This window comes from Podarcis melisellensis, assembly GCF_964234715.1.
Source record: "Podarcis melisellensis genome assembly, chromosome: 2".
Taxonomy (NCBI): Eukaryota; Metazoa; Chordata; class Lepidosauria; order Squamata; family Lacertidae; genus Podarcis; species Podarcis melisellensis.
The window spans coordinates 33,454,043-33,481,954 of record NC_138529.1 but is presented as its reverse complement, the minus strand read 5'-3'; the positions used below and the strand labels follow the sequence as shown (position 1 = coordinate 33,481,954).

At 47.9% G+C, this 27,912-nt stretch overlaps 1 protein-coding gene across 5 annotated transcripts in view; it reads left to right on the top strand.

The window, feature by feature from the left end:
- The window catches only part of CASKIN2 (CASK interacting protein 2), a 98,313-nt gene extending 70,679 nt beyond the window's left edge, over nt 1–27,634 (top strand). For 2 of the 5 annotated variants that reach the window (XM_081899551.1, XM_081899555.1), the window contains 14 exons: nt 2,455–2,585; nt 3,826–3,946; nt 5,508–5,616; nt 6,369–6,463; nt 7,692–7,809; nt 11,072–11,193; nt 12,095–12,158; nt 13,425–13,519; nt 15,086–15,196; nt 15,433–15,534; nt 17,060–17,198; nt 19,884–22,049; nt 23,601–23,931; nt 24,963–27,634. In XM_081899551.1, the coding sequence (XP_081755677.1) occupies nt 2,455–2,585; nt 3,826–3,946; nt 5,508–5,616; nt 6,369–6,463; nt 7,692–7,809; nt 11,072–11,193; nt 12,095–12,158; nt 13,425–13,519; nt 15,086–15,196; nt 15,433–15,534; nt 17,060–17,198; nt 19,884–22,049; nt 23,601–23,931; nt 24,963–25,059 (3,801 nt within the window). In that variant the 3' untranslated portion in view covers nt 25,060–27,634. The remainder of the gene's footprint in view (nt 1–2,454; nt 2,586–3,825; nt 3,947–5,507; nt 5,617–6,368; nt 6,464–7,691; nt 7,810–11,071; nt 11,194–12,094; nt 12,159–13,424; nt 13,520–15,085; nt 15,197–15,432; nt 15,535–17,059; nt 17,199–19,883; nt 22,050–23,600; nt 23,932–24,962) is intronic. The other 3 variants (XM_081899552.1, XM_081899554.1, XM_081899553.1) reach the window with 3 other exon arrangements.
- Nucleotides 27,635–27,912: the final 278 nt, after the last annotated feature.

The window sequence follows — 27,912 nt, the reverse complement described above, 5'->3', positions numbered from 1 at the left end:
AATATGATGGAAATGATAATGTGCTCTGGCACAGCAGGAGTTTCCACAGCTGCTGGCAGTAATGTAGGAAGAGTTTTACTATCTTGTTCCATCCTGTCCTGCAGAACTTTTCTAAGCCAGCTGCGAGCCACTTGCAAAGGAACATCCCAGCTATTAGGGCGGAACAATATCATAACTCAAGATGGCGGCAACTGACATCATTCCCTCACTGTCAGTCACATTGGCTGAGGCTGACAGGAACTGAAGCCCATCAACAGTGGGAGGGGCTCAGATTCCCCATTCCTTCCCCACCCCCAAATTATTTTTATTGATTTTCCACAATTTTTAACAAATTGTCACCAAATCACTACAAATTCCAGTACAAATTTAAAAGCTGACTTCCCACCCCCGATGTCCCCTCTATTTTCCTCCCTCCTTTGCTGCTCCCAATATCATACCTTTTCCAGCTGTCACTTCAAAATACATTCATCCCTTCTCTCTACACATCACCTGTACAGTTACCAGTTTCTGCTATGGCTTTAATACATTTTTATAACCTGTCCTCATAATCGTCGAGTAGAGTAAATAATCTTTTCTAATAGTCATTCATCAATTTTGAAACATTTCCTTCTCATACCTCTTGAGTAACACTTTGCCTGAGAAAAACAGATCCTGCTTCCTCCCAGACAACATGCATGCATTCCTCCCTAACATGGCCTTGAACATTGCTGTATGACATCTGGCCCCAGTAATAAACAACTCAGCCTCACAGGTGCTGCATCCAGAGGGTGAAAATGAAACCCCTAGAATTTATGTGTGTGTATAAATATATAATATACATTTCCTCCCCCTGACACTTCCAATCTCCTGGCACCACCCACCCTTCACATTTCGCCAAATTTAATCCTCAATTTTACATACAACCAGCTCATTAATAAATCATTTATAAATATAATCCACATCTCTTCTTCTCTGTCTGAAAGTCTCAGAAGCTGTCAAGATGGCATACACTGTGGTCCACCCTATCCCTTTCACTGTTCTTATTTCCAGCTTCTGGCGGGGTTGGGCTGATGTAATCTCAACAAAATCCATATCTCCTCTCTCTCCTCTGTCCTATGGAGACGTTCAGATTCCCCATTCCTGCTGCTATAAAGTCTTCATACATCTCCAAAGGTCTTCCTGTGCCAAAGAATGGCTTTCTGTGGTAATCATGCTGCTGCAGGCACTTGTGAGTAGGCCCAGGGGTTGTGGAGGGATACCTCCTGTTCAAGGCCTCGCCATGGCACCGGGACATAACACAGCACCCAGGAACCTCCATTCCCACTGCATGCACATTCAGGTCCTTCTCCACCACTCCCACCAGAAGCCAGACAGGCCCTGAGCCTTGCTAATCCCTCCAGACTGCAGAGGCCAAAGCAAGGCCAGCTGGGCCAGAAGGCCTGGGATTCCAACCTGGCAGAGCTGGCGGTGGATTCCTGTCTCCACTATTCAAGACAGGTGCAGAGAGGCTGCTCAGAATTCCTGGGGGTGGGGGACTTCCCCCTAACCTAAAGGGCAGGGCAGCAAATGTATGTGAAGACAGGAGGGGTGGGTGGGTATTAGTGCAAGGGACGTGCACCAAAGGGAGGCAATGGAATGGCATCATTCTATTCTCATCCCATGGCAGGGGGTGGCTTCAGTGTCCATTTTTATAACAAATGGGATATAAATAGGGTGATAAATCTCAAGTCACCATAACAAAGAATAGCAGGCCTCTAGTACAAGTTCCACATTGTTTGTGTAGGTGTGTAGGTGTTCCCTGCGGGCAAGGCCAGCTCAAACCCAAAGCACCCTAAGGTTAAAACTATTTCCCACTGTAGCGACCTTTTCCAGTTTGCAGCCCTGGGCCCTGCATTTGTACCCTTTCTGCCTGCAAAAGAGATGGTTGAGGCAATTGTGATAGCAAGGCCGACTCTGTGCCAAAAGGCACAGGGCTTCTGCCCCTTTGAGAGCTCTGAAGCAAGGCAAAGATACAGCAGGTGTCATCCATCCATTGCCCCCAACCCCATCCACTTTCTTGTCTGCTGTGGTGGAAAAGGAGAAGTGGCTACTTCAAAGCACTTGGTGTGGATGCAGAACTTCCAGCTACGGATGGAATTTGGCCCACAGGACCTTCCCATTTGGCCCACAGCTGGATCAGCAGCTCCTTACACAGCAGGATTGAATTCCCCACACATCGGCTAACGCCTGGGTTGTGTGTGACAATTCTGCTTAGTTTGGATATACAAGATCTCTCAGGTGCATCTGAACCTGCAGAAAGCAGGTTTGATCAGCTGATCCATGGGGATTTCAGTCGTGCTTGGTCACTGTCTCCTTGTAACCTTGCAGGCCAACTTCGACAGGTGGGTGAGACCACTCACCTGTCAGTCGTCTGATATCATTTTGGGTCCCTCGCTTCCTTCTGTCACCCTGCCTCCATTCTTTTGTTCACTTTAGGTGGCCCAACTGCTTTTGAACAGCCACATGTGTGTGGCTCTGCTTGAGGGACAATCCAAAGACACAAGTGACCCTAACTACACCACTCCTCTTCACTTGGCAGCCAAGAACGGGCACAAAGAGATTATCAGGTAAGTCCTTTGGGCACTTCCAGTGCAGGCAGAAGCCAATGGCCTCACTTATCCCACATGTGCCAACTCAAGTTCCCCAAGGTGCCAGCATGCGCTACACCGCTCTCAGGTATTTCCATCTGTTAGCTCCCCAGCTTAACCTTCCTGAGATTTCAGCTTCTGATCTGAATGTCGTATCTATTTCATGCCTTACAGTGCAGTTTGGGTGTGTTGAGTTCATTCTTACTTTTATATTCTCATGCAGCACCCTATTTTGCAAATGCTTCATTTGTTCCATTCCTGCATGGATCCTTATATGCCGCATGGGGCACCAGAATTTGAAGCAACAGAGCCCTCTTAAATCCTGTTGCCCTCTAAATGCTGTTGAACTCCAACTCCCATCAGTCCCAGCCAGTAATGGCCAATGGTGAGGGATGATGGGAGTTGTAGTCCAATAGCATCTGGAGGACTGCAGGTTCCCTATCCCTGAATTAAAGGAATACAGAGAATATTGTGTTTATAATGGAATTTCATTCCTAGAGGACCGAACATAGTTAGACCATCACTCCATCTAGTTCAGTACTATTTTTTTTTTAGTTTTCAATTATTTCTATACTGCTTTATAGTTTGTTTGTTTGTTTGTTTGTTTGTTTTTGTTTGTTTGTTTGTAAAAAGAATCTCAAAGCTGTTTACAATCTAAGTTGTAACCTAAGCATTACAAAATACCAAAGCAAAATGTTATAGCTGAAGATCAAATAGTTAACAGGAAAATTAGAAGTTATTGTAAACATAACAGACAGTAATCAAACATAAAAATACAATAGACTCCACATCCTTAGCAATCCTTTGCATCAAGCCTGACACTCAAGCATTCTCTCACCAGCCATAATTACCAGCCAACCAGTTATTAAATGTTCGGTCTACAAAAGCATTTGAACTTACTGTTCACCAAATTGCCACAGATCAAGTGAAATCCCTACAGCAGTAGGGTTATGTCTTAAATTAGCACGTTAGACTAAACTACAGGGTAAATACACCCACAGTGTCCTTCTGCCATTTAATCCTTCTTGCAACACAGATAGCTCCCCTGATCATCTCCTCCACCTGCCATCCTTCTCTCTCTCTCTCTGCCTCTCACACACACACCAGCCTCTCCAACGGCACACAGTAAGCATCAAGACTTGGGTATTCATTCTGGAGCAATCAGTCACATCTTTTGACTTGCTGGCACTCATTGCTTATATATTCCTTCCCCTCACAGGCAACTTCTGAAAGCTGGAATCGAGATCAACAAACAGACGAAGACGGGGACTGCCTTGCATGAAGCAGCGTTGTATGGGAAGACGGAGGTGGTGCGCCTACTGCTGCAAGTGAGACTAAAAGTAAAGCCGTAGTCAAGGCCGGGGAATGGTTGCCTGGTGACCAAAAGGCCTTTGCCCTTGGAGAGGCTACAGGCCTTGGAGCTGAGGCAGAAATAGGGAACAAAGAAGAGGAGAGGGTGTGAGAGCCCACAGAGGAGACACTGGGCTATCTGTGGGTCAGTTCTGAGAGGAAACACTGTGCAGAAAAGCGTGGTAGCTCTGTCACTCGAGGCAGGAAAAGAATGCGGCCTGCAGCTTGGTGTCATATATAGCGCTGAGGAGAAACTCCAATCTCTGGTTCAGTTCTAGTCCGACAAGAAATGTGGTCATACAACCCACCTGTCCTGTGCTGAAAGTACACAAGAGGGAGCTGCTAGCCTCTCTCACACACAAACACCACTTGGACGTGCACACCAACTGAGTGTTCGGTAGCCATGTGAAGAAGTACTGTATGATTCCTCCCCCGTATGGAGTAGCCCAACACACATGCAATTGTCTGCACCTATAATCCATGGCTGCCGAATATGTGCCCAGCCAGAGTCGATGTTAGCATTTGTGTTGAGGCTAGCCAGAGTGACTCTGGAACCACCCATCCTTGGAAACGACTGCAAACAGTTTTACGAAACAGATACAGGGGTTGATCGGTTTGTTTATTGTTTCATTGGCACTTTTAATGCACTTATTTAGCCTTCTCTGCGAACGGGGGTAATGACTGCCTTATGGGAAGCTGAGGCTGAGAGTGTGACGCAAACCCAAGGCCTCCCTGTGTTTTGAATCTGAGGCCTTGCATGTTGTGTGACGCGACCCTCTATAACTGGCCTAGTCTACTTTGCTCTGCGAGCTTAACCTTTTTTCAGACAGTGGGGAGGCAGTCTCTGGGTAAAGACAGGCCTGCTTTTGCTCTCAAGGACTGTGATATTATTAGCAGACTGCCGTGAATATCTCACCAGTGAAAAAAAGACAGTCACGGAACCAAGAAATTACACAAAACAAAAGAATTGCCGTGCAAATCCCTGAAACGAGATGTAATCGGCTATAGAGGTAAATTAAATAACAAAAATCAAAAAGTTTAAGGAAAAATTAACCTGGAATTAAACAAAGACTTAACGAGATGCCGGCTACAAAACTTGTTTCACTGAACTAATCAATTTCCTCAGAAGGAAATAAAGAAATTATAAACCTTAAATGATTTAAAGTGATATCAAACAAACTCAAGAGCAGGGCTGAAACGCTTCCCTGAGTTTACAAAAAAGGTATGAAAACCTCAATGACAAGTTTTAAACATAGCCCTATTTAAGAGAACATTATAAGATATCAAACAAACTGCTCTTGTTTAATTCTAGGTTAATTTTTCCTTAAACGTTTTGATTTTTGTTATTTAATTTAACTCTATAGTTGATTACTTTTTGTTTCAGGGATTTTCACAGCAATTCTTTTGTTTTGTGAATATCTCACCAGGATGTAGCACCAGCACTAGCTCAGCCAAATGCTGAAACCAGCTTAGATTTTTTTAAAAAAAGTTCCCTCAAGGAAGTTGTCCCCCTGTTTCCAAGCCCACCGCTAACTTTCTCTCTGTGGGTAGGGTGGCATCGATGTCAACATCCGCAACACCTACAACCAGACAGCTCTGGACATTGTGAACCAGTTCACCACTTCACACGCCAGCAAGGACATCAAGCAACTACTACGAGGTGAGCAGGCCGAGAAGTATCCCCATTAGGCCCTAATGTGGGGAGGAGGCAGTTGGCACCCATCTTAATAAACCCCTAGGATGTTGCAAACTGGTGATGGGCATGGGGGGGGGGTCAGCACTGAAATCTTTTGGGGAGGGGCAGGGTGGGTACTTAAGGGATACGGGTGGCGCTGTGGGTTAAACCACAGAGCCTAGGGCTTGCCGATCAGAAGGTTGGCGGTTCAGATCCCCACAACGGGATGAGCTCCCGTTGCTCGGTCCCTGCTCCTGCCAACCTAGCAGTTCAAAAGCACGTCAAAGTGCAAGTAGATAAATAGGTACCGCTCCTGCGGGAAGGTACACAGCGTTTCCGTGCGCCGCTCTGGTTCGCCAGAAGCGGCTTAGTCATGCTGGCCACATGACCCGGAAGCTGTACTCCGGCTCCCTTGGCCAATAAAGCGAGATGAGCGCCACAACCCCAGAGTCAGCCATGACTGGACCTAATGGTCAGGGCTCCCTTTACCTTTAGGGTGAGTACTTGGGGGTTTTCAGCCTCCTGACTTTCACTGAATTATAACATGAAGGAGCCCACCTTGAAAAGCTGCAGGGGAGGCTGGTTGCAACAAGATGCGGAGGCTGTGGGGCAAAGGAGGAATGAAGCGCACAGCAAGTAACGACGTCCTCTTCTCCCTTTTTTTTGCTAATTTTCCTGCCCATGTCTTTCCCCCTCTGTCCCCCTCCTTCTCACTTCCCACTACCCTTTGTCTTCAGAGGCATCAGGAATCCTGAAGGTCCGAGCTTTGAAGGATTTTTGGAACCTCCACGACCCAACTGCTCTCAATGTCCGTGCCGGAGATATCATCACGGTAAGAAATTGGCGGAAGCCATAGAAGCTCCTGAAACGCTCCAAGAGGCAGCCCTCTGCATCTGTTCTGTGATCCCATGAAAGGACCTCAGCTAGGACTGCGGTGACCTATTTGAAAAATTGTAGGCTTACTAGAGTTTGAGGAATAAATTGGGCCCAGTTACAATTTTAATGCAGACCTACTGAATTTGCACTTCCCCAAAGCAGTGTGTGAACTGAGAGACCAGCTATGCTTTGAAATTCACATTTCTCTGAATTTCGCGCTGCAGTTCTTCAAAAAAAGGTGCACGAAAGTGCACATATCAGAGGAAGGTATCAGCAAAAATGTGTATATAGGTGAAACTAACATACAAAATCCATTATATTGGAGGACATTGCTTGCAAAAATGTATCTATTGGGGAAAATGAGCTCTAAAATATTGATTAATTTTAATGAGTGCTTTTTTAGAAAAATGAACAAACAAAAAAAAGGCAGACTGGTACATTAATGTGGTGAACTGAACCTGAGTTTGGAAAACTGAGAAACTTGGAGAAATCAAAAGTGACAGATTCTTCCATCCCTAGTCCTAGCTTGTATTAGCAGAAGAATCATCTCTATTGTATAGGAGGCAGTAGAAGTACTATTGTACTCAGATTTTGTGTATGGTCAAGAGAGTTAAAGGAGGATGCAGGCAAAACAGAGAAGATTCACGAAGTAATAGAAATTACAGTGGATAGGGGAGGTATAACATATTGACAGAGCTGTGTGCATGCCAGAGTTCTGCAGGAGCAAAGAAAGAAGCTCAAGCACTCAATTCAGATGAGAAGCTCAGCTTAGTTTTCTTCCTTTTTTGAACAAGTTTGTAGTCCTCATGGTTGAATAGACAAGTTTGGTCTAATCATAATCATTCTTGCCATTTATATTCCCCTTTAAAATGTCCAAAGCGCTTCATCGCATGCAATGACCCTATAATAAGTAGGCCTTGTATTTATAGTTTCATCTTGCAGATCGGGGGGGGGGGGGGGCGTTAGGTAAGAAGAGAATGAATTCCCTAAGGCCTGAAATATGAACAGGGGGCTTCCTCTGCCGTAACTCAGTCGCTAAGCCACTGTGCTGCACACCAGCTTTACAAAACCCTGCTTTTGTGGTGAGTTTAGATATCATGTTCCCGTGGACCCTTTTGACCTCCTGATTCTGCCATCCTATATCCACCCTGTCCCACTGATCATGAGAACTCTTCTCTCACCAGGTTCTGGAGCAGCATGCAGACGGACGCTGGAAGGGTCATATCCATGACTCTCAGAAAGGCACTGACAGAGTTGGTTACTTCCCTCCATCCATTGTCGAAGTCATCAGCAAGCGGACAGGTTGGTCCATCCAACACAACTGGGGAACTCTGGAGGAGGCCAAAGATGTGATGGGGGGTGCTGCTGCAAAGGGAGTAGGAAAACCTGTGATTTCATTTCCCAGTAAACCCCATTCATTCACTGTCTTCTCCCCGCCTGCAAAAATAACTCCTATCATCGCCGTCACTTCCTACCCTAGCAACTCAATGACAGTGACCTCTCTCTGCCAACGCTTGCCTTCACACGGACCAAGTCAAACAGCACCAGAGATGCAATTATTCAGGGCACAATGGTTTCCCACCACCACCCCAGTACCGTTCAAACACACTTTTTGCACAAGAGGAAGCTCCCCACTTTTTCAGCAGGAGGAAGATCGTGAATATTAGAATATCCAAAGGGGCTCCCTTCTGCCGTGCTTTCTGAAAAGGATAACATGGAGGACCTCTTTCAACACAGAGAGCAGGAACCTCTTTAAAAGGAATAGGGGGAATCCCATCATTCCTGCTCCTTTCTCAGTAAGGGAAGAATGGGAGTTAAAGTACATTTAAAATGTATTAAACTACATAAACTGTTACTATCATTGACTATTAATATGCAGGTGGCCTGTGGAAGCCGAGCAAAGTGGTGTCTGTATGGGTATAGGAAGCTGTAGTCCTGGTAGTTAAAGTTGTGAATACTTCCACACCTTTCTTTCTAGAAGGTGTTCAGATCCCACCTTAACCAGGGACAAATGTAGACCTTGGTTCCTCAAAACTTACTGAATTGTGGATGCAGCTAAATTGGGGGCCAGCCATACATGTGGTTTCTGATTGGATACAAATAAGTAATTCTCCTCAGCTCATGGATGGATGCTGCCGATGTTCAGTTTTCTTTGCAGGTGTATATTTACTGCAGGCCACCTGAGGTTGGAGGTTGGAGGCTGGAGATAGTTTTTAAGAGATGCTTGGTTCAGGTGGTGTATTCATTTTTCTCACGGCATGCGTACAGAAACAACACGCATGCACACACATTTCTTTTCTCCCACTGCCGCCTTCTGGTCAAACAGGTTTTGCAGGTTTTCGAAACAGTGAAAAGCCACACAACGCTTGTTTGCCAGAGGCAGAAGTGTGATGAGATGACTATACACATCGTAAGCTGCAGTAACTCTTTGAAACCACCTTGAGCTCTCTTGACTTTCTCCAGCCGTAGACACTATGAACTGGTGAAACTAAAGAGCACTTTGGGAATCCTATTATGTAGGCTAGAAGAAAAAAAAATCAGGGAAGGAAGGGCAAAGTTCTGCGCTTGCTCCTCTGACTCTGTTGCCAATGTTCATCCTAGACTGCTGAGAGACTCTTTTATAGGAAAAACTCTGTGAAAAGTCTGGCCAAACGAATGAGCATCCAATATTCTGTCCCTCTGTATGTTTTTAAAATGCAGCAGCAGCATCGCCCCTATGTGAACACACATGCTCCCCACTCTCCTTGCCTACACAAACACACACTCTTTCCTGACCCGCGTGTTTTGTTCTCTACATGCAGGCCTGACTCTTCCCCGCATGGCGCCCTTGCACCCGTGCCAGAGCTTTGCCAAGGGCCAGCAGGTTACCACTGCCACCCCTCCCAGTGGGTCGCAGCCTCCACCCGTTTCGCCGCAGGCACCCCTCTGCCTACCTGCCCTGACCAGGACAGCCCCAACTCCTGAAAGCCCAGGTCAGGGCCATTGCTGGGCTGGGCCAGCGTGTCCTCCATTCACACTGCCTGGGAATGAGTGAGGACAATTCTGGGGTGGAGAGAAGTAGCAGGTGAAAAGAGATATGATTTCAGCTGGGAGTGGAGGTGTAACCAGACCCTCTTCCTTACACATTTGTACCCCGAGTAAATATCTTTTGAAATAATTTTCTCTCTCCTCACACAGATAGCTGTTGGGGGGGTCAGAGAGAGAAATAGAGAACTATCCCCCTTCTGGAAATTTCATTTGGCACTGCTATACCCCTGCAAAATTCTCAGTGATTTATAACTGGCTTCGCTACACATCTTTGTCTCTGTCACAGGGTCCACCTTCCTTAACGTATGCTTTGCTCCTGCCCCTTCCCACCACTGCCCCCCCCTTCCCAGTAGCTATCCACCATTTTTCCAGGGCCAGTGGGCTGTTCTCACCTGTCGCTGATGAACCTTGCCTAAAGGACATGAGTTCATCCAGGTAGCCCCTTCCTTCTGCATACACCTCAAGTTCACATTTTAGCTCATCGAGGCCTAACAGCCGCAAGCGTCCAGCCTCGCCCAAAGCATAAACCCATCAGTGTGCACATCCCTGCCACTGATCACGCCTTCTTTCCATGCTGATGTGCATATCTGCCATTGAGGTACCTTCCGTGCTGCACAAACAATGCACCCCATCATTGCATGCAAACCTGACTGCTAGCTGTGTCCTCCCAGGCCACATTCCCCCCCCCCCGGTCAGTCTTGTATGAGAGGGACCACTGCTGCTAGATGCTTCTTTAAAAAGTTGCTTCCCAACCTCACCCATCGGAATTGGGTGGCGGGGAGTGGGGTTGTGGAGAAAGGATCCTCCTCCACCAGGGCCAGGGCCTTTTCAGTGATGGCTCCGACCTGGTGGAATGCTCTGTCCCATGAGACTAGGGCCATTCAGGATTTGACCTCCTTCTGTCGGGCCTGTAAGGCAGAGCTATTCCGTCTGGCCTTTAATTTGAATTCAGCCTGATCTTTTATTTCCCTTCTCTTCTCTTCCCTCCCGCTCCCCTTTTATGAAGATCACCCACTCTGAGACCCCACAGCTAATTCTCCCCTGGCCTCCTCACTGGCCCAAGTAGGACCAATTCAGCCAGGTGGCCCTGGGGATTATCTAATGCTTATTTCCCCTAAATTGATTTCTGAATTTTATTGTTATTCATGTTTTTTATACTGTATTTTAAGCTGCTTTTACAATTAAGTGTTTTAAATTTGTTGTTAGCCGCCCTGAGCCTGGTTTTTGAACCTGGAAGGGCGGGGTATAAATAACAATTTATTATTATTTATTATAACAGCTGAATGTTGCTACAGGAAATGAAAAGTCATCCCATGACTGAAATGCCTCAACCAGATACCGAGTGACCTGTCTTGGCAGCCAGGGAAGCCTGTTTGGGTGCTCTGTGGCAAAGCCCGCAGAGAAATCTGTGATGGGGTGCTAGTCGACCAGCAGATGCCCCCTAGCTTTGCCTGCCTGCTTAGTGCTTGAGGGCCATCTGGGCTCTTCTCCCTCCTTACTACCCCCATGCCAAAATCTATCCTCTCTTCCCAAGCAGCAGGTGACAGGAACAGTGTGGGCAGCGAGGGCAGCATTGGCAGCATCCGGAGCGCTGGCAGCGGTCAGAGTACTGAGGGCACCAATGGGCAAATCACTGGACTCCTCATTGAGAATGTCAAGGTAAAAGGGGCATGAATTTCTCTGTACCAAGGCATGAAACCTGCTGTTCACCCTACTGCTGCCACGCCTCAGTCTTAGGGAAGCTTTTAATGTTTAACAGACCACTGTATTTTAATACTTTGTTGGAAGCCACCCAGGGAGACCCAGTCAGATGGGTGGGGTATAAATAATAAATTATTATTATTATTATTATTATTATTATTATTATTATTATTATTCCCAGTTTTTGTTATCTCCTGTTGCCTGTAGATTGAGGTTGTTCATACAGTCAAAGGCAAAGGTGTAAGGAAGCAGATTATTAAATCTAACATTCTCTTTAGAACGAAAAGTGATGAGCTGTGGGAATAGCCTCCCACTTTTTTATTGTAATGTAGTCTAGTTTCAGACTTCTCCTAAGCCACAGTGGGCTGTGTATTTGATAAGAGCTGTGTTGGGTGCAAGGGATGCACTTAATCTTGGTTTTCAAGTCATATACTCTCCCACCCTCCCTGCTGCTTCTCCACTTTCTCACCCAGATCTTGAAGATGATGGGTATTCATGTACATGACTTGGTTCCCCAAGATTAAGCTTGCTTCTTCATAGAGAAAAGACTAAAACATCAACTCTTCTGGTTTTGGCTGCAGATACCAGGAAGGGTGGAAATAGCCTGTGGGGGACCTACATGCCTAGAATTTGGCTATATGGGTAGCAGGAATTCATGTGCCCAAACAGCTAAGTACAGAGGAGCATCACTTAACCCTTGGCACATTCAGTTGGTCAGGATTCAGCCACAACTGCAAACAATCCCTGCATGGAAAAAGCTGAGCATGAAGAGAAAAGTCACAATGTTCACCCATTTCATGGTTCTCTGGTACAGTCTTATTTCTGACCTGAGTCTTGGCTCCTTTTCTTTTTTATGCAGCCACTTTCACCGACTGGTGAGGATCTTCAGCATTCTCACAATGGCCAGACGAATTCCATGATAGGTAAGAGGAGAGACGAAAGGGCTGGTGGGAGATCGAAACTGACATTGCAAACTCAGTAAATAGAAAGCAGAGGGACTTTAAAAATGGTGAACATCTGTAGGGGGTTTGCTGTCTGCCTGACAGGGTCAATAAGCAAGGGAGTGCTGAGAGGTGCGTTCTTGGTGACTGCCCTTCAGTTGTGCAATGCTCTTCCCAAATATCTTTGGGGAAACCTTCCCAACCTTCCTGTTTGAGTTGACAGCCAACAGCAGCGTTAAGTAGATAGCGGCTGATGTTTGGTTTCGGTATAGTTCACATATGAAGTAAGATAATCCATTTTAGTCCTCGAGATGGTATGGGATAGAAATTATACTAAAATTATAATAGTCCAGATTAACCTGTGGTTCAGCTGTGAATATACATACATACAGTTGTACCTTGGTTCTCGAACGCCTTGGTACTCGTACATTTTGGCTCCCAAACGCCACTTTTCAAACGTTTTTCGGAAGCTGAATGTCTGACACGGCTTCCGCTTGAATGCAGGAAGCTCCTGCAGCCAATCGGAAGCCGCACCTTAGTTTTTGAACTGTTTCAGGAGTCGAATGGACTTCTGGAACGGATTGCGTTTGAGAACCAAGGTTCGACTGTACATAATTTTATTTGTATACTGCCATTCCACAGCTCAAACCGTCCGTGCTCAAGGCAGCTTACAACATGAAAAAAGCACATAACTGGAACATAACAAATGTAGTCATAAACAATAAATGAATCATTAAAAAGTACAAAACCAAACTGAACAATTTCCTCATAAATCACAACGGAATCTAAAACAATGATACAAAAAACCAACAGCAACAACCCACCCCACCAAAAAACCCCCGGACTCTTTCTGGTTGAAGCTTCTGGGACAGTCAGAACATTTGTGTGGTTTCTCTCCTATGTGGCTGATCCTGTTCCTCAGGAGGGAGGTGGTCTGGAAGAAGCACTTCCCACAATGCAAGCACTTATAAGGCTTTCCCCGTGTGCAGACTTTGATGCCTTATAAGGTTCGGGCCGCTACTGAACATTTCCCCACGCTCCTCTCTGTTCACAAGTGCCGGAAGTGCCACCGCTGCCTTCATACATTCATTCATTTTGATGAGGCTGCTTTGCAGCACCCACACGAGCCCCACTGAAATAAGCAAGTGTTGTGTATCTAGGAACAGGCTTCCCTGGGTTATTTTGCCCTGCGTTGATTCTGTCCGAGGCTCCAGGGGCCTGCTCTGACCGTGCTCTGGCTCCTTTCAGGAACACTGGGGCACCAGAACCTCTCCAACTGTAACACCAACGACAGGATCTTCTCCCACCAATATCTACGGCCAGAGCAGCTCCTGGAAGGGAAGGTACTGAAATCAATCTAACTAATGTTATATATATACACCTATGGGTTCTAGCATCAGGCTACTCCCCGTAAAAGGGAACCAATTTGAATGGCATTGGTGTAAAACAACCTTGCCTCAGTCCATCCTAGGGTTAGACACACTCTCCATTAAAATAACTCAGTGGTCCCTTATGCTGTATTTATGCTGTACTGTGGCCCCTGTATATGTCTTATTTTTATTTGGACAACTCGTTTAGAATTTTGGGGGCAAGAATTTGTCCATGTCTGTTAATTTTATCAAGAGAACACCTTAAGCTTGGTATTTGGATTTTTATTTATATATATATAGAAAAACCTTTCCCTCCTTAAGGAATAAAGAGGTCCTAGTTAGAAAGTTCCGGGAGTTGTCAGCTTCTGGCTGATCACAATACGTGGCTCAAGGGCTGAGTTCAGCTTGTTGAGCAAAGCAGTCCTGCTTGAATCAGTTAATGGTAAAACCGTGCATTTGATTGATGCTCTGGATCACACAATATCCTGCTGAAAGAGCCATGGGCAGGGAAGTGATTATGGACAAAGTGTGGCAAAATATGGGACCAAAAAAAAAAAGGAAAAGAAGAGGAGTTCTGGGTAAGCGCTGCAGATCCAGAAGGCAGGAAGTTGGATATGAGCTGAAAACTTAAGCTGTTGGCTGGGCTTGCCAAACTGTTATAAGCATGAATTATGGATTACTTTGCTTGCTTTTGTGTGTGTGGAGGGGGGTGGGTAGTTATCCATTCTCAAGGAAATCTGTATTATCTGGCTGAAACACTTTTGACACCATAGAATTATAGTATTTGAATATTAAGTGGTGTTATTTTTTCCATTATTATTTCAGTGCTCACAAAGACTCTGTAGAATGCTGTCCCATGTGGGGTTACCACAATATATGCATTGGGTTGGGGGAAAGCTGAAAAGCACAGTGGGTTGAAGAGGAGATCGCTGTGGAGCCAGCAAGTTCAGGATTGATGAATTGGCCCTAAACAGAGATGTGAAGGCTCAGGGAAATACCTGGGAAAATTCAGGGGATGGGTTTCTTCCCCATTTTTTCAGGGGGTTTCCCAGCTTTCAAATCTCAAGTCCCAATTAAAGAACATAAACCCATTGATACCTGCCTTATTTTATTTTTTAAAAATCCCTACAACAATCCTATATGGTAGGTTAGGCTGAGAGGCAGTGACTGGCCGAAGGTGACCTAGCGAGCATCATGGCTGAGGGGGGGATTCAAACCCTGGTCTCCCAGGTCCTAGTTCGACACTCTAACCATGCTGGCTCTCCAATACCTGCCTTACTGGGATAAGGCTAAATGGCCAGGGTACCTTTCGACTAAGCGCTAGAGATTGAGAACCAGCAGTCTTTTTAAAAAGCTGTCCAGGGAGATTCGTTTGCATTTATCCAACAGTTGTGGTGACATAGGGGCATGTGATGCATTCAGGTTGCACTAGTGCAAGTGCTCCATCACGGATCTCCGTGAAATGATTGCAGGAGTGCATTGGCCCCTCCCAGTGCACACCGCCGCCACACAAGGGACTTCTCTGTCTCCCCTCCGCAGGATGCTGAAGCCATTTACAATTGGCTGAGTGAATTCCAGCTGGAGGGCTACACAGCCAACTTCCTGAATGCGGGCTACGATGTGCCCACCATCAGCCGCATGACCCCGGAGGTAAGGCATGGGGAAGCAGAAAGGGCTGAGCAAAATGGAGGGAGGAAGAGGTTTTGGTTTCCCTGCCATCACCTATCTGCACCGTAACCGCCTGGTGTTTTGTGAGACCTTCCCAGGAGTGCCATTGCAGAGCGTGCGCTGCACACGATTTATCAAGCATCATGTGCTAGACCACATAGTACACGTGCCTGGTTGTTAGACATTAATGAAGGCACCTGTGCCACTCTTCGTTCCAGGACCTCACAGCCATTGGGGTGACCAAGCCAGGCCACAGGAAGAAAATATCCGCCGAGATTGGGCAGCTTAGCATTGCTGAATGGCTCCCAAATTACATCCCTGTGAGTATGGACCACATCCCGGTCAGCTACATCCCTGCCAGTCAGTCAGAATCAGGGTGCAACCCAAAGCCCTGAAGACCTGGGCAAAGGGGCAGGTTTACTCGGAGGGTTATGGGGTTCTTAAGCTAAACATACTCTTCATGACTGAACTCAAGGACCATCTCTGCCACAAACATCTTATGTTGCATTGGCCAAGTCTTCGTTTCCCTACCTCAGTCTGTGAAATGGAGCTAACAGTGACCTTCTACAGAGGGTGGTTGCGGAGCACTTTTTAAAATAATAATATGCTGCGTAATAATTTACTATTTATTCCCTTCCTTCTCAACAAAGGTTTGGGTGCTAACTAGTCTTCTGCGAATGAAAGAGTTTCTTCTGTTTGTGGAGAGAGCCCGAATGCAACAGAAGTGGCATTTTTACCAATTATTATTATTATTATTATTATTATTATTATTATTATTATTATATTTTATTTATACTCCGCCTCTCTGGCTGGGTTTCTGCAGCCAGTCTCCCCTTTCTCCCTACACTGCCTCTGTCGCTGCTTAAGAAGGTCCCCAAAGCACACAAAGCAAATTATCAAGGGACAAAGGGGCTGCAGGGGGGAAAGGAAATAGGCAAAAAAATGCCCCCCATTGGGCTGGTGGGAGCATTCCATGAGCAGAACTGTGCCTATTAGGCACTCCCACCAGCAGAACCTTAATTAGAATCTAAGGCATTGTCACTGCCCGGGCTTTCCTTGTCCATTCTGAATGTCACAAGGAGCAACTTTTCAATGTCACAATGGTGTTAGAAACTGAGATATGAAAGCGAGGAGCTTATGGGCTCAACAACAGAATGTCTAGGCATGCTTTTTTAATAACAAGAATACAAAGCTGAAAATGAACGTACCGCAGCTAAAATATTATGTTCCTTTTTAACACGGTCTAGTCCTTCCTCTGTCCTCCCCCCTAATATTCTTAAGAGGGTCTCTTCTCCAGTCTCCAGGGAGTCGCTGGAAGTGAGGAGGCAGAAAAAGGTCCTCCTTTCCTTCCACTCTGCAGTTTTAATCCAAAATCTTAGATGCAGTACTGCGCCCAGAGCTCAGAAACTGCTCGCGCTAATGAAATTCCTTGTTGCAAAATGTGCCTAGAACAATGGGAGTTTCGAACACTGGTTCTGAGTCTTCTCTGTCAGGGACACTTCAAATATTGATGATGATGGGTAATAATAATAATAATAATAATAATAATAATAATAATGTGTCATTTATGTTATCCTACCCCTTCTCCAAGGAGCACAGGGTGTCATACACAGCGTTCCCCCTCTACCAGATTTCATCCTTGCGACATCCATTTATAAGCACTAGATATTTTAGGTGGCAGCTGTAAGCCTATGTGTGGAGCTGATGGCATTTAGAAACTTGCGTCTTTCTGCCTGTAGGATGCTCTTTACTGATATAGCTCCCAAAGACTTGCCCAGGCAACTTTCTGTGGAAAGCAGCGTGGGATTTGCTATAAGAGCTGATCGTGGTTGTGCTGTCTTCTAGGATGACCTAATGGAGTGGCTGAGTGCACTTGGACTACCCCAGTACCACAAGAAGCTGGTGAGCAACGGCTATGACTCCATCAGCATTGTGACAGATCTGACTTGGGAGGACTTGCAGGAGATTGGCATCAACAAGCTCGGTGAGGGGACAAGAGGGGAAACCAACAGGGCCACTGGGGAACTCCTGGCTGCTTGTTTCAGTCCTGCACTACATAAACATGAGTGATGGTGAACCGCATCTGAAAGGAGCTCCATACAGTGGCCTCCCTTGCGTCTCAGTGCAGCAGAGAAAAAGCTCAGCTATCCAAAGATGCTGTATTTATGGTGGCTCTTTCAATTGGCTGGGGGCACCCATGAATGATCCTGCTGGTGGTGTTTGACTAACCACAAGATGTCCCTATAGAGCATGGTTTCTCAAACTTGCGTCTCTAGCTGTTTATGGACTACAGTTCCCATCATCCCTGGCCCACTAGGGATGATGCTCGCTAGCAGTGGCGTAGCGTGGGTTGTCAGCACCCGGGGCAAGGCAAGTAATTTGCGCCCCCTAACCTGTGGATTTTAGCAGGGGGCAGAGAGCTGCGAGTGCGAGCGCCCCCCCCCGATGTTGCGCCCGATGCGGGCGGCCCCCCTGCACCCCCACGCTACGCCACTGCTCGCTAGGGATGATGGGAGTTGTAGTTCAAAAAACAGCCGGAGACCCAAGTTTGGGAAAAACTGTTTGAGGGAGCCTTCACAAACCAGGCACCTTCCAGATGTTTTTTACTGTGGCTGGTGAGAGCTGTAGACCAAATTTACCATAATGAAATGTGGAATGAGAAGGCACTTGCCCTTTCTTCAAACCCTGCCCTTGTTCCTGGAATATGGGAAACCGTGGTTTGGCCATACACTGGCTTGGTTATGTTGTACATTTCCTACTCTTAAGGGGAATCCTTCTCACTGTTAATGGGCAGCTGTGCAGTGTGCACAACCTTCACCAACCTCTCCCAGCCAGGTGAGGTGGCGGAAAGCAGATCCCTCTCAGCTTGACTTCACTGACTGGAAATACAGAAACATCACACACATACCACTCTCTCACACACAAACAAGGCCCATTTGAACCTGCACATAAGAAGGTACTTAACCCAGAATATGCTCATTGTTGGTTTGTTTCCCAGGCGCATGTGTGCTGACTAGCATTCTTAGGTGATTGCTCACCCTTAGAAACAGTGGTTTATTTATTTCAAATAGAGGCTACCCATCTATTATGTTTCCTCCCACAAAGACAGCAGTGTTCCCCTCCCCTTGCTCAGAACACAGCATTGGGTTTTGACTTGGGGTAAGGAGACTGTCTGTTTCCCCCCATTTCATGAGGGAAGCATTCTGTGTCCGTCTCAGGGGTGTCGCTTTTAGCCCAGTCCTTCCCGCCCTTCCCCAAAAACCTCGGGGTTCAGGGTCCCCCGCTGAATAGGAGGCACTCCCCCGCCCCCGCCACTGTGTGTTTTCCTTCCCACCTTCTTTCATGGCCTGATTTGACGAGGAAGGACTTGTTCCCATGTTAGGGCCTCGCCATCCAGTTTAGACTGGCTCACTGCCAAAAGGCCGCTCTGACAAAGGGGGGGAGAAAAGGGGAGGGGGAACCATGCCCCCTTATTGGGAGGCAATAATTAGTGAGGTATTTGGCTGTGAATCAAATTCCCAGGGTAATTGGATGCCTGTTTTGGCAGAGGGGAAGACAGGCCCCCTTCGTAAGTGTCGGCAAAATATGCCCGCTGGCTCCATCCCCGACCAGCCACACGTAGAAGTTATCGAGGGCACACAACAGGCGGCTGCTCCCAAGGCCTACTTGGGGCAGCCAAGTGTCTTCTTCCCATGGCCCACTCCTACCTTCCTTCCTTCCCTCCCTCCCTCCCTTCTCAGCTTGCCCTGTCTTTACTCTTTCCCCTTCTTCCCTCTCATTGCCTTGTCTAGAATTCTGTGGTAACAAAAGATCACTTTACATCCTTATACATTCTCCCCTCAGCCCAAGAAAACCTCCAAAGGGTGGAGGAAAGAGATCTTACTATGCAGGTGTAGAAAGTGACCTCTTTGCCAGCCGGTTCCTTTTATGGACATGGTGGAAGGAAGGCCTCAGAAGTGAGGGACTGGGGTCCATGACAAAGAAGAGCCTGTTATCCCTCACAGCATGGGATGCTTCATGGGGAAGTGTCTTTCTTTAAAAAATACTTCAGCAAGGCTGAAGCCAGACTTTAAAGCAAGGCTGAGTTAGCACAACTGCCACCTGTGCCATTTGTTGTGGTTGTAGAATTTCAGATATCTTTATCATTAGGCTGGGTTTCCCAAGCTTGGGTCTCCAGCTGTTTTGGGACTACAACTGCACTCATCCCTAGCTAGCAGGACCAGTGGTCAGGGATGATGGGAATTGTAGTCCAAAAACAGCGAGAGGAGCAAGTTTAGGAAACAATGCTTTAGCTTCATAATAATAATATTAACAGCTGCACTCCCTATTTTATCCTTGCGAAGTAGGTGCAGCTGGGCTTCTTGGACAAGTAGGGTTTTGAACCCGGGTCTCTCTATTCCTAGTCTGACACCCTAACTTCTTCAGCACACTGGGCATGGGGCTGAGCCTCCTGCTGGTCCCGTTTTATGTCCAGGCAGGGCCTGCTTCTTTTAGTCTACATTATACGTGAATGTCTGTACTGATAAAGGTTCTGCCTCCAAAGCACTGGCCTGAAGGGATGAGACAGGATTTTGAGCTTCCCCTTGCTTGTGCCTGGAGTCTTCCAGTAGAAGCGTTTGCCTCCCACAATCCCCAAGCTTAGTTTCTGCTCGTTTTGTGCCACCTGCAGGCCACCAGAAGAAGCTCATGCTGGCTGTCAAGAAGCTGACCGACCTCCGCAAGAGCCTGAGCCAGGCCGACACCAGCACCCTCAGGCGCAAGATCCCCGGCGCCTTGGACATCGTTACCATCGAGTCTGTCGAGAACGGGGAGTGCCACTCTCCCCACACGCCCAAGATGACCACTTTCCAGGACAGCGAACTGAGCTACGAGCTCCAGACGGCCATGTCCAACAGCTGCCAGGAGACGCTGACCATCAAGAGCGCCCAGGGCATGTCGCGGAGCCAAGAGAGCATCGGGGTGCGGTCCAGGGGGTCGGGGCACTCCCAAGAGAACATGCTGTCCCACAGCACCACCTCGAGCCGTTCGCAGGAGAGCTTGGGAAGTGGCGAGAGCAGCAGCGGCAGCAGCGGTGGACACTCTTCTACACAGCCCCGCCTCACGGAAAACTCCGCTGCCCCACAGAGTCGGCCCAACCCAGAGAACTATGGGAAATTTGTTCCGCAGCTCAGCAGCCCTGAGGGAATCAACGGCTATTCCAGCAGTTGTGCGGGAAGCCCTCTGAGGGAGAGAAATCTGCCTGAGGGGATGGACCAGTACCAGAGACCAAGCGCTCTGAAGGGGGATTTCCTTCCCCACACTGAGACTCCCGAGACATTACCAGCCATGTCCCCTTCTGCATCGCCCCACACGGCCAGCAAGGGGACCGCCCCATATGTCTTCATGTACCCCCACGTGTCCTTGAAGTCCCCTCCGCCGCCTCCTTCGCCGTCCGTGCCTGAGCAGGCCAAGGCCCCCGCTCCCTTCTCTGCCCAGAGGACCATCCTGCAGTCGACAGCCCAGAAAGCTTTCTCCTACCTCCATTCCCACTGTGGCCCCACAGAGCCGCCACATGTGCCCCCCAAGCCCGGGGCGGAGCAGCAGAACGCCGAGGGCTTCAAGCATAAGAAGCGCTCACACAGCTTGAACCGCTACGCGTTGTCCGATGGGGAGGCCGAGGAAGAGGAGCCTCCCGCCAGCTCCGTGGGCTCATACGCTACCCTGACCAGGCGGCCGGGGCGCAGCCAGGTGCCACGGACACAGCCATCATCGGCCGCCAAGGTCTCGCGCAGCCAGTCCTTTGCCATCCGCGCCAGGAGGAAGGGCCCCCCACCCCCGCCTCCCAAGCGCCTCAGCTCGGTCTCCAGCGCGCAAGTTGGTGCAGAGTACGAACAGGGCCAAGAGACACCAAAGGGACCCTTCCTCTCCCAGGACGGAGGAGATGGCCCTCGTGACAGGGGCTGCTCTCTGAGAAATGCTGCAGCTGTGCTCAATGGGCCTATGGCTGACGGGAGCCTGGCCAAGCCTCTCAAGTCCCCCAAACCCACCGGTCCCGGTCAGGAGTTGCCCAGCAAAATGGGCCTGCACAATTCAGCCCGAGCAGACCCCAGCAGCACGGAAGCCGCCAGTGGCCAAAGCCAGGCTTTTGAAGGCAACGTCCCCCGAAAGAGACGGACATTTAGCGAACCCGCGGTCGCCATGACGGAAGCTCTGCAGCACAGCCACGAGGACACCCGGTCCGACACGGAGGAAGAAGCAACAGCAGAGACAGACGGCTGTGCCAAGTCCCCCTGCTCGTCTCAGAACAGCTCCAGCGAGTGTATTCCCTTTGCGGAAGAGGGCAACTTGACCATCAAGCAGCGGCCGAAGCCCACTGGGCAGCTCAAGGCAGATGCCACTGCGCCTGAGTCCGATTCTGCCTCAACTCAGCCTTATGGGGAAGAGCAAGAAGAGCCCCCAGCGAAAGAGGGCCCCGCAGTGTTGGAATTCAATCTCACAGAGTCCGACACGGTCAAGAGGCGGCCCCGGTGCAGGGAGAGAGAGCCCCTCCAGAATGTGCTGAAAGCGTTTGGGGTGGCTGCACCCAGCTCATCATCCTCGGCTCCACAGTACGCCCAGGCTCAGACAGTCAGCATCAGCGGACCCTCGCTCCACCCGGCGGAGCCACAGCCGGCGGGAGACGCTTTTGACGACGACAGCATGGAGCTGCAGATCGCAGAGATAGAGAAGAGCATCCTGTCTCTGGAAAGGGGGATCAAGAAGCCGCCCGTCTCTCTGAAACCAACCAGCCCGATCCCACTGCAGGTCGAGAGGAACGGAGGAGCAGTCCATCTGAGGACGGCAGCCAATGCGGCAGGTAGGCAACGTTCAGAGCAGCAGCTGGGCAAAATCTGGCCTCCGTGGCTTACTGGTACGCTGCCCTTTCCTGGACCCAGAAAGATTTTCTACGTGGTGGTATCTCTCTCCCCCTTTAAAGGAAGGAGATGCAGATGGGCTAGCAGTGCCATCATCCTTTCTCAGGGCGGGGAATGGGCTTGGAGTTTGGGGTTACAGTGGTACCTCGGGTTACAGACACTTCAGGTTACAGACTCCGCTAACCAAGAAATAGTACCTCGGGTTAAGAACTTTACCTCAGGATAAGAACAGAAATTGTGCTGCGGCAGCAGGAGGCCCCATTAGCTAAAGTGGTGCTTCAGGTTAAGAACAGTTTCAGGTTAAGAACGGACCTCCGGAACGAATTAAGTTTTTAACCCGAGGTACCACGGTAGTAGCAATACAGTGTTGTTCCAGCTGCTCTTCAGGGCCATCACAGCTGGGAGAGAACTGGGATAGCACCCCATTGCTGCTTCTGGTTGGGGAAAGGGCACTGGAGGCTGTGGAGAGAGCTCTGGGCTGGGAGGAAATGGTGGGAGGGGGTGAGGAAGCAGAGAGGGCTGTAACCCACCATTTTCAAGACTGCTTTAGTCTCACTTGAAGAGATGGAGCAACTTGGTTCCATAGCGGATAGGGGACTGCCTACTGTGTAGCGATGGTAGCGATGCTTAAGCATGCATTTTTAGTTAGTTATTTTGATGTGGAATTGAAACAGAAATCGCATGTAAAATTTTATGTAGCACAATATTAATTAGTAATGTCCTTCCCTGTGGCCAAGATCCTTCCATAATCTTTACCCCATTCAGCAGAAGGTGCCTGGATATTTCAAATAAAAGTTCATAATTTGAAGGTTTAGCATGCACTTCTCATTGATCCTGGCTGGAGGTTTACAGAATCATTTCTCTTTGAATAGTTTCTTTCTGAATTGCTCTGTGTCCATTTATTTACACAGGACATCTCTAATTGCTGGTTTCTGCTCTTTAAAAAACTGTAGAGATGTTTCACTACCAAGAGGGGGAGGGGAACAGAAATCAGCCCTCCCCTGCAGGAAAAGGAACTGATACAGGGCTATTCAAAGGAATAAAGTCACTGATCCCTGCACACACACCCTTGCTGGTCAATAGGAAGTAACTGAAGGACTGGACCCTGCAAATGGAGTTTAAGCCAAAGTCACAAGGCTTAATACCACTTTGTCTTTCATTATAAAATTGCATTTCAGTATTAAATATTGCTACAAATCAAGTCCTGGGGGGGGGACACGGGGAGTGCAGAAAACATGGAAAGACTACAGTTTTGGAATTATGTCATCTGGCTGCTCTTTGAAACACAAAGCAAGGCAAATCCAGAAGTAAGGGCTAGGGTAGAAGTACTCCAGCTTACACTTACTGGGAGAGTGTAGAAGAGCATGAGGTATTAATGGCAGGAATGCCTGCTCTTGCTAATCCAGCAGGGTGGTTGAGCGAGGCTGTGTTTCCTTAAACTGCATGGGTCAGGTTTCAGAATACCCAATGTAAGTTTTTTTTACCCCCCTCAGATGTCCCTGCCAAGCACACATCCATTGCTTCTACCAAGCTGGTGTTTTCGGGGCCAAAAACCATCTACCAACAAGTCCTGCAGAACTCCCGCAACACCGTCGCTCCCTGGGCAGCCACAGAGATGGTTTCAGAGGGGATGGGTCCCTACCCCATGAAACTGGGGCTGGGCAGCAAACCCGCCTTGAGTTTCGGGGTGCCCCTCGCCATGAGGCCTTTGAGTGCATCTCCGGACATGATCCACGCTCAGCAAAGGCTGGAACAAACCAACTCATCCTTGGCATCCACGCTTGAAGCGGCAGAAAAGAAAATCAACGCAGAGGAGGCAGACAGGTGAGGATGTGAAGAGAGGGCAGGCAGGGTGACTGTCCTGAACAGAGCATCCTTCAGGGTCTTAATCCAAAGTGCAGAATACAAAGGCCCCTCTTCTTTATGAAGAAGGCACATGCATATTTCAGATACATCTGCCTTGGTCCAGCTAGGGACCATGTGCAAGCAGACTTCCATACATATTGCCCTAGCTGGGTGAAGACTTGCATATGCAAATGGGTGTTGTCATTCCTCTAAAGCTCCACCAACTCTCCCACCCAAACAGCAGTGAAATGAAGTGAGCTCAGGCGCAACACTGGGCCACAATGACCTCTCCCATCTGCAGGATGTCATTTTTCCAGAGAGAGACAAAAGTTTTGCCCTGAACTTCTTCAGGCAGCTATTCTGCAGCCTTGGAGAAACTGCAGTTTCCCTTGTCATAGGTGCCCTCACTTCAGGTGCTGGGGGCATATAAAACAGGAAGAATATAGGCGGCAATTGGGCTTATATGGGGAATGGTCTGGGGGGTGGGGGTGGGTGAAAGCCTTTAAAAATAGTAACCAGTACAGTGGTACTTCCGGTTGCGCACAGGATCCGTTCCGGAGCTCCAGTCAGATCCCGAGGAATTCGCAACCGGAGGTGCCTGTTCTGCGCACGTGCACAGCTTGGTAGAGCGCTTCTGCGCATGCATGCATGGCAAAACCCAGAAAAAATACTTCTGGGTTTGCTGTGTGCGTAACCCAAAGGATACGCAACCAGAGGTGTGCATATTCAGAGGTACCACTGTACCTTGTATTGCACCAGGAAATAGCTGTCTCAGAATGGGATGGATTATGTTCCTGCTTCCTGGCCTTTACCAAGAGACAGGCAGGCATTAGCAAGCCATTTGGGTGGCAGGGAAAGGGCGGGGAGATGGGACGGCTCAGAGTGTGCAGGAAATGGCCCTCCAAGCAAAGAGAGGCCTTGGAAGAAGATCTGGTGAGGGAGGAGGTGTCAGTTCTTGCCTGAAACCTTGCACCCAAAACGAACCAATTCTCCTGTCTTTGTCCCCCCAGCAACTATGGGACAGCACACTCGGCCAAGAACATCCTCGAAGACATCAGCAACATGTTTGATGACCTTGCAGAGCAGCTGGATGCCATGTTGGACTGAGGACGGGCTTCCTTCTCTGATGATGATGATGATGATGATGCAGGTTCATCCTTGTACCCTACCATTTATGAGACGTGGACAGCTTGGGGAGAAATCCCACGACTACTCATCGGCCTCTCCTTCCAGGCACTTTACCACCTTTTCCTGATTTCTTGTGAGTGCTAACTTCCAGCCTGAGGCAACTGCACTCCAAGACCATTTCTTGGACAAATATCTTGGGGCAAGAGCGCGTGAACACACATCAACTTGGTGTTTCCATCAGAGGGCACCAGATGCTTGCCAGGCCTCTAAACAGTGACCACCCACATCAGCACTGAAGCTACAAAGAAGGGCTGATTGAATGCCTGCAACGTTGAACCACAAGGGAGGCAGACCAATGCTGGAGGCTACTGAGAGCTTTCCTTGGACCCTGGCCTCCTTCCCACGTAATACCACAGACATCTACACTTCTTGCAAAGAGCAGCCCATTCCCTACTCCTGCGTCTTGTCATTTCAAACGATGCCAACAATGTGTCAGCTTCCCTAGGACAGTGACATCCGCAAAGGGGCCGAGTGCTCAATGCGGCCAAGTCGACAAAAGGGAACAGGATTGTTAAGCCTGGCAACTTCCAGAGCAAGACAGGGCCTTGCTGCTTTCCCCAACGTTGTCAGCAGAGGAAGGACCGTGTAATCCGAGTGGATTTAAATCCCGCACGTTGCCCCATCTTTGCCTCGACCTCCAAAAGCAGCTGGCACAGCCTGTGGCTCCCAGAAAAGTAAAATAAGCTCAAGGGCAACACACTTTTCAGGGGAACTGAAAACTACTTGACCTTCTTTCCCAAATACCTCGGATCTCATTCATCGCATGGGCCGGGTGGGTTGGTGGAGAGAGAAAATAAGTCTTCCATTTTTTCTTTCTTTCAGTAGAATCTGGGAGGAAAACGCTGATCGGTGGCTTACAGTGCATGGCACCCTCCAGTGGCAAAAATAATACAAGGGATCCTGAACATGCTCTCCATTGTAGCATAAAAAGTGACTTTTCCTAGTTGCAAATACTCTTCCCTATCCTTTTTCCAGCAGGGAATGAAGCACGTAGATCTATTCTTAAAATAGAAATTAAAGCAAACAGCATTCGGGCTATAAGATGAAACTGCCTTTCCAAAGACCATTCCTTGTAACTCAGCTCCCTGTCCAAAGTGAGCCCATCCCTACCCACAACTGAGTGCAGCAGACAAAGGGCCCAATTGCAACCCCACGGCATGCTGCTTCCTTCCTCCCTAGGGACAGTTCCACTCTGATGAGGGGCTCTTACGTAGCACCTCTGTAAATATGCCCAAGGTGGTGCCAATCAGGCAGCCTACAGAAGGAAGAGAAGGGAAAAGAAAAGTGTAATAATTGCTGCTTACATGCTGCAGGCAGATTAGAACTTGTCAATGACTGCTATGGCAGAGAGACTGTAGCTGAGCAGTACAGCACATGCAGAAAGGTCTGATCTCCAGCATTTCCAGGTAAGGCTGGCAAAAACTCCTGTCTGAAACCTTGGAGAGCCACTGAGCTAGATGGACCAAGGGGTCAGGCCCTGTAGAAGGCAGCTTCCCAGGAGGGTTTTATTTTAAGCCTAGAATGAAGATGACCATGTATATCACAGACTTAAAACTTCTGCCAGTTTTACCAAGTATTAAGGCAGACCGGGCAAGTCAGCAGTTTTAAAGTAAAGGCAGCAGATACTCTGGGCATCACGGGGGGAAAGGGCTCTGCTGGAAGAGCCAGGATGTGCATTGCTTTTGATTTCTTAGTAGTGAATCATGAAGCGGCAAGCATTGAGCCACTTGCAAGGAAGTGAAATCCAAATGGCGAAGGGAAAAAAGCGAGAGGCTACAATGGAGCCTATTAATGTGTCTTGGCCATAGATGTAGTTTCTCTTTATTTTTTTGGACTCTCTTTTTATCCATAGTGTCAAGTGGATTAGTCATCCTCTGGTTGATGACTAGTGCTAAAAAATATTTTTTTAAAGAATTGCTGCAACCAGTGGCACTTTATAAAAAGGTTCATTAAGCCTTTTTGAAAAGAGGTTTGGATTTCACAGTAGTTGATTTGGGATGCATCCTTTCCCCCAACTGTTGATAAAACTGTAATTTTTTAAAAGAAATGTATATATTTTTTAAATGTGGGTTTGTTGTATATTTACTAACCAGAGTGCTGTTGTATTTTAGAGTTGGGGGTGGAACCACATTACTGTCTGAGCCACTAGGGGGCAGTAAAATGCTGTTCTTTGTGATCACTAATGAGAAAAATTCATTCCCCCTTCCCTTTTTGTCCAAAATGCTTATTTTTTAAGAGCTAGTTCTTTATTTTAAATATATTGTATGCTGTGTAAATTATGTATGGATGCAGTTGTGTCTAACCAGCCTTGGCCCCACCTGCTCTATGTAGCAGGAAGTGGCCTAGGAAAATTAGTCCAGGCAAAACACCAGCCAGGCAGTTTTTAAATCATCTAGTCTGTTTGTGTTAATCATGAATTCTTGTTTAAAACTAACATAAACAGCAACTTTATGGTATTAAACACTGGGAATCGTTTTCCCTTTTGACAGATGTACTTGGCTTGCTGAGTCTCCTCTTTTCAATCAGTCAGATGCATTGTGTATCAAGTAGAGCTGTCACATCCTCAGGAAAAAGAAGTCATTTCGGACACCACTAAATATCAATACTCAATGAATATTTTGTACTCCAGTATGGCTACCTAAGTTCAAAAATATGAGCATGCCTTAAGTGTGCAAAACTTGATGTGTGCCGCTTCAAATATTCAAAAGGAGCCATAAGGAAAAAACTGGGCACCTACTTTCCGGTATTTTAAAGATAGATAAAAGTACCCTT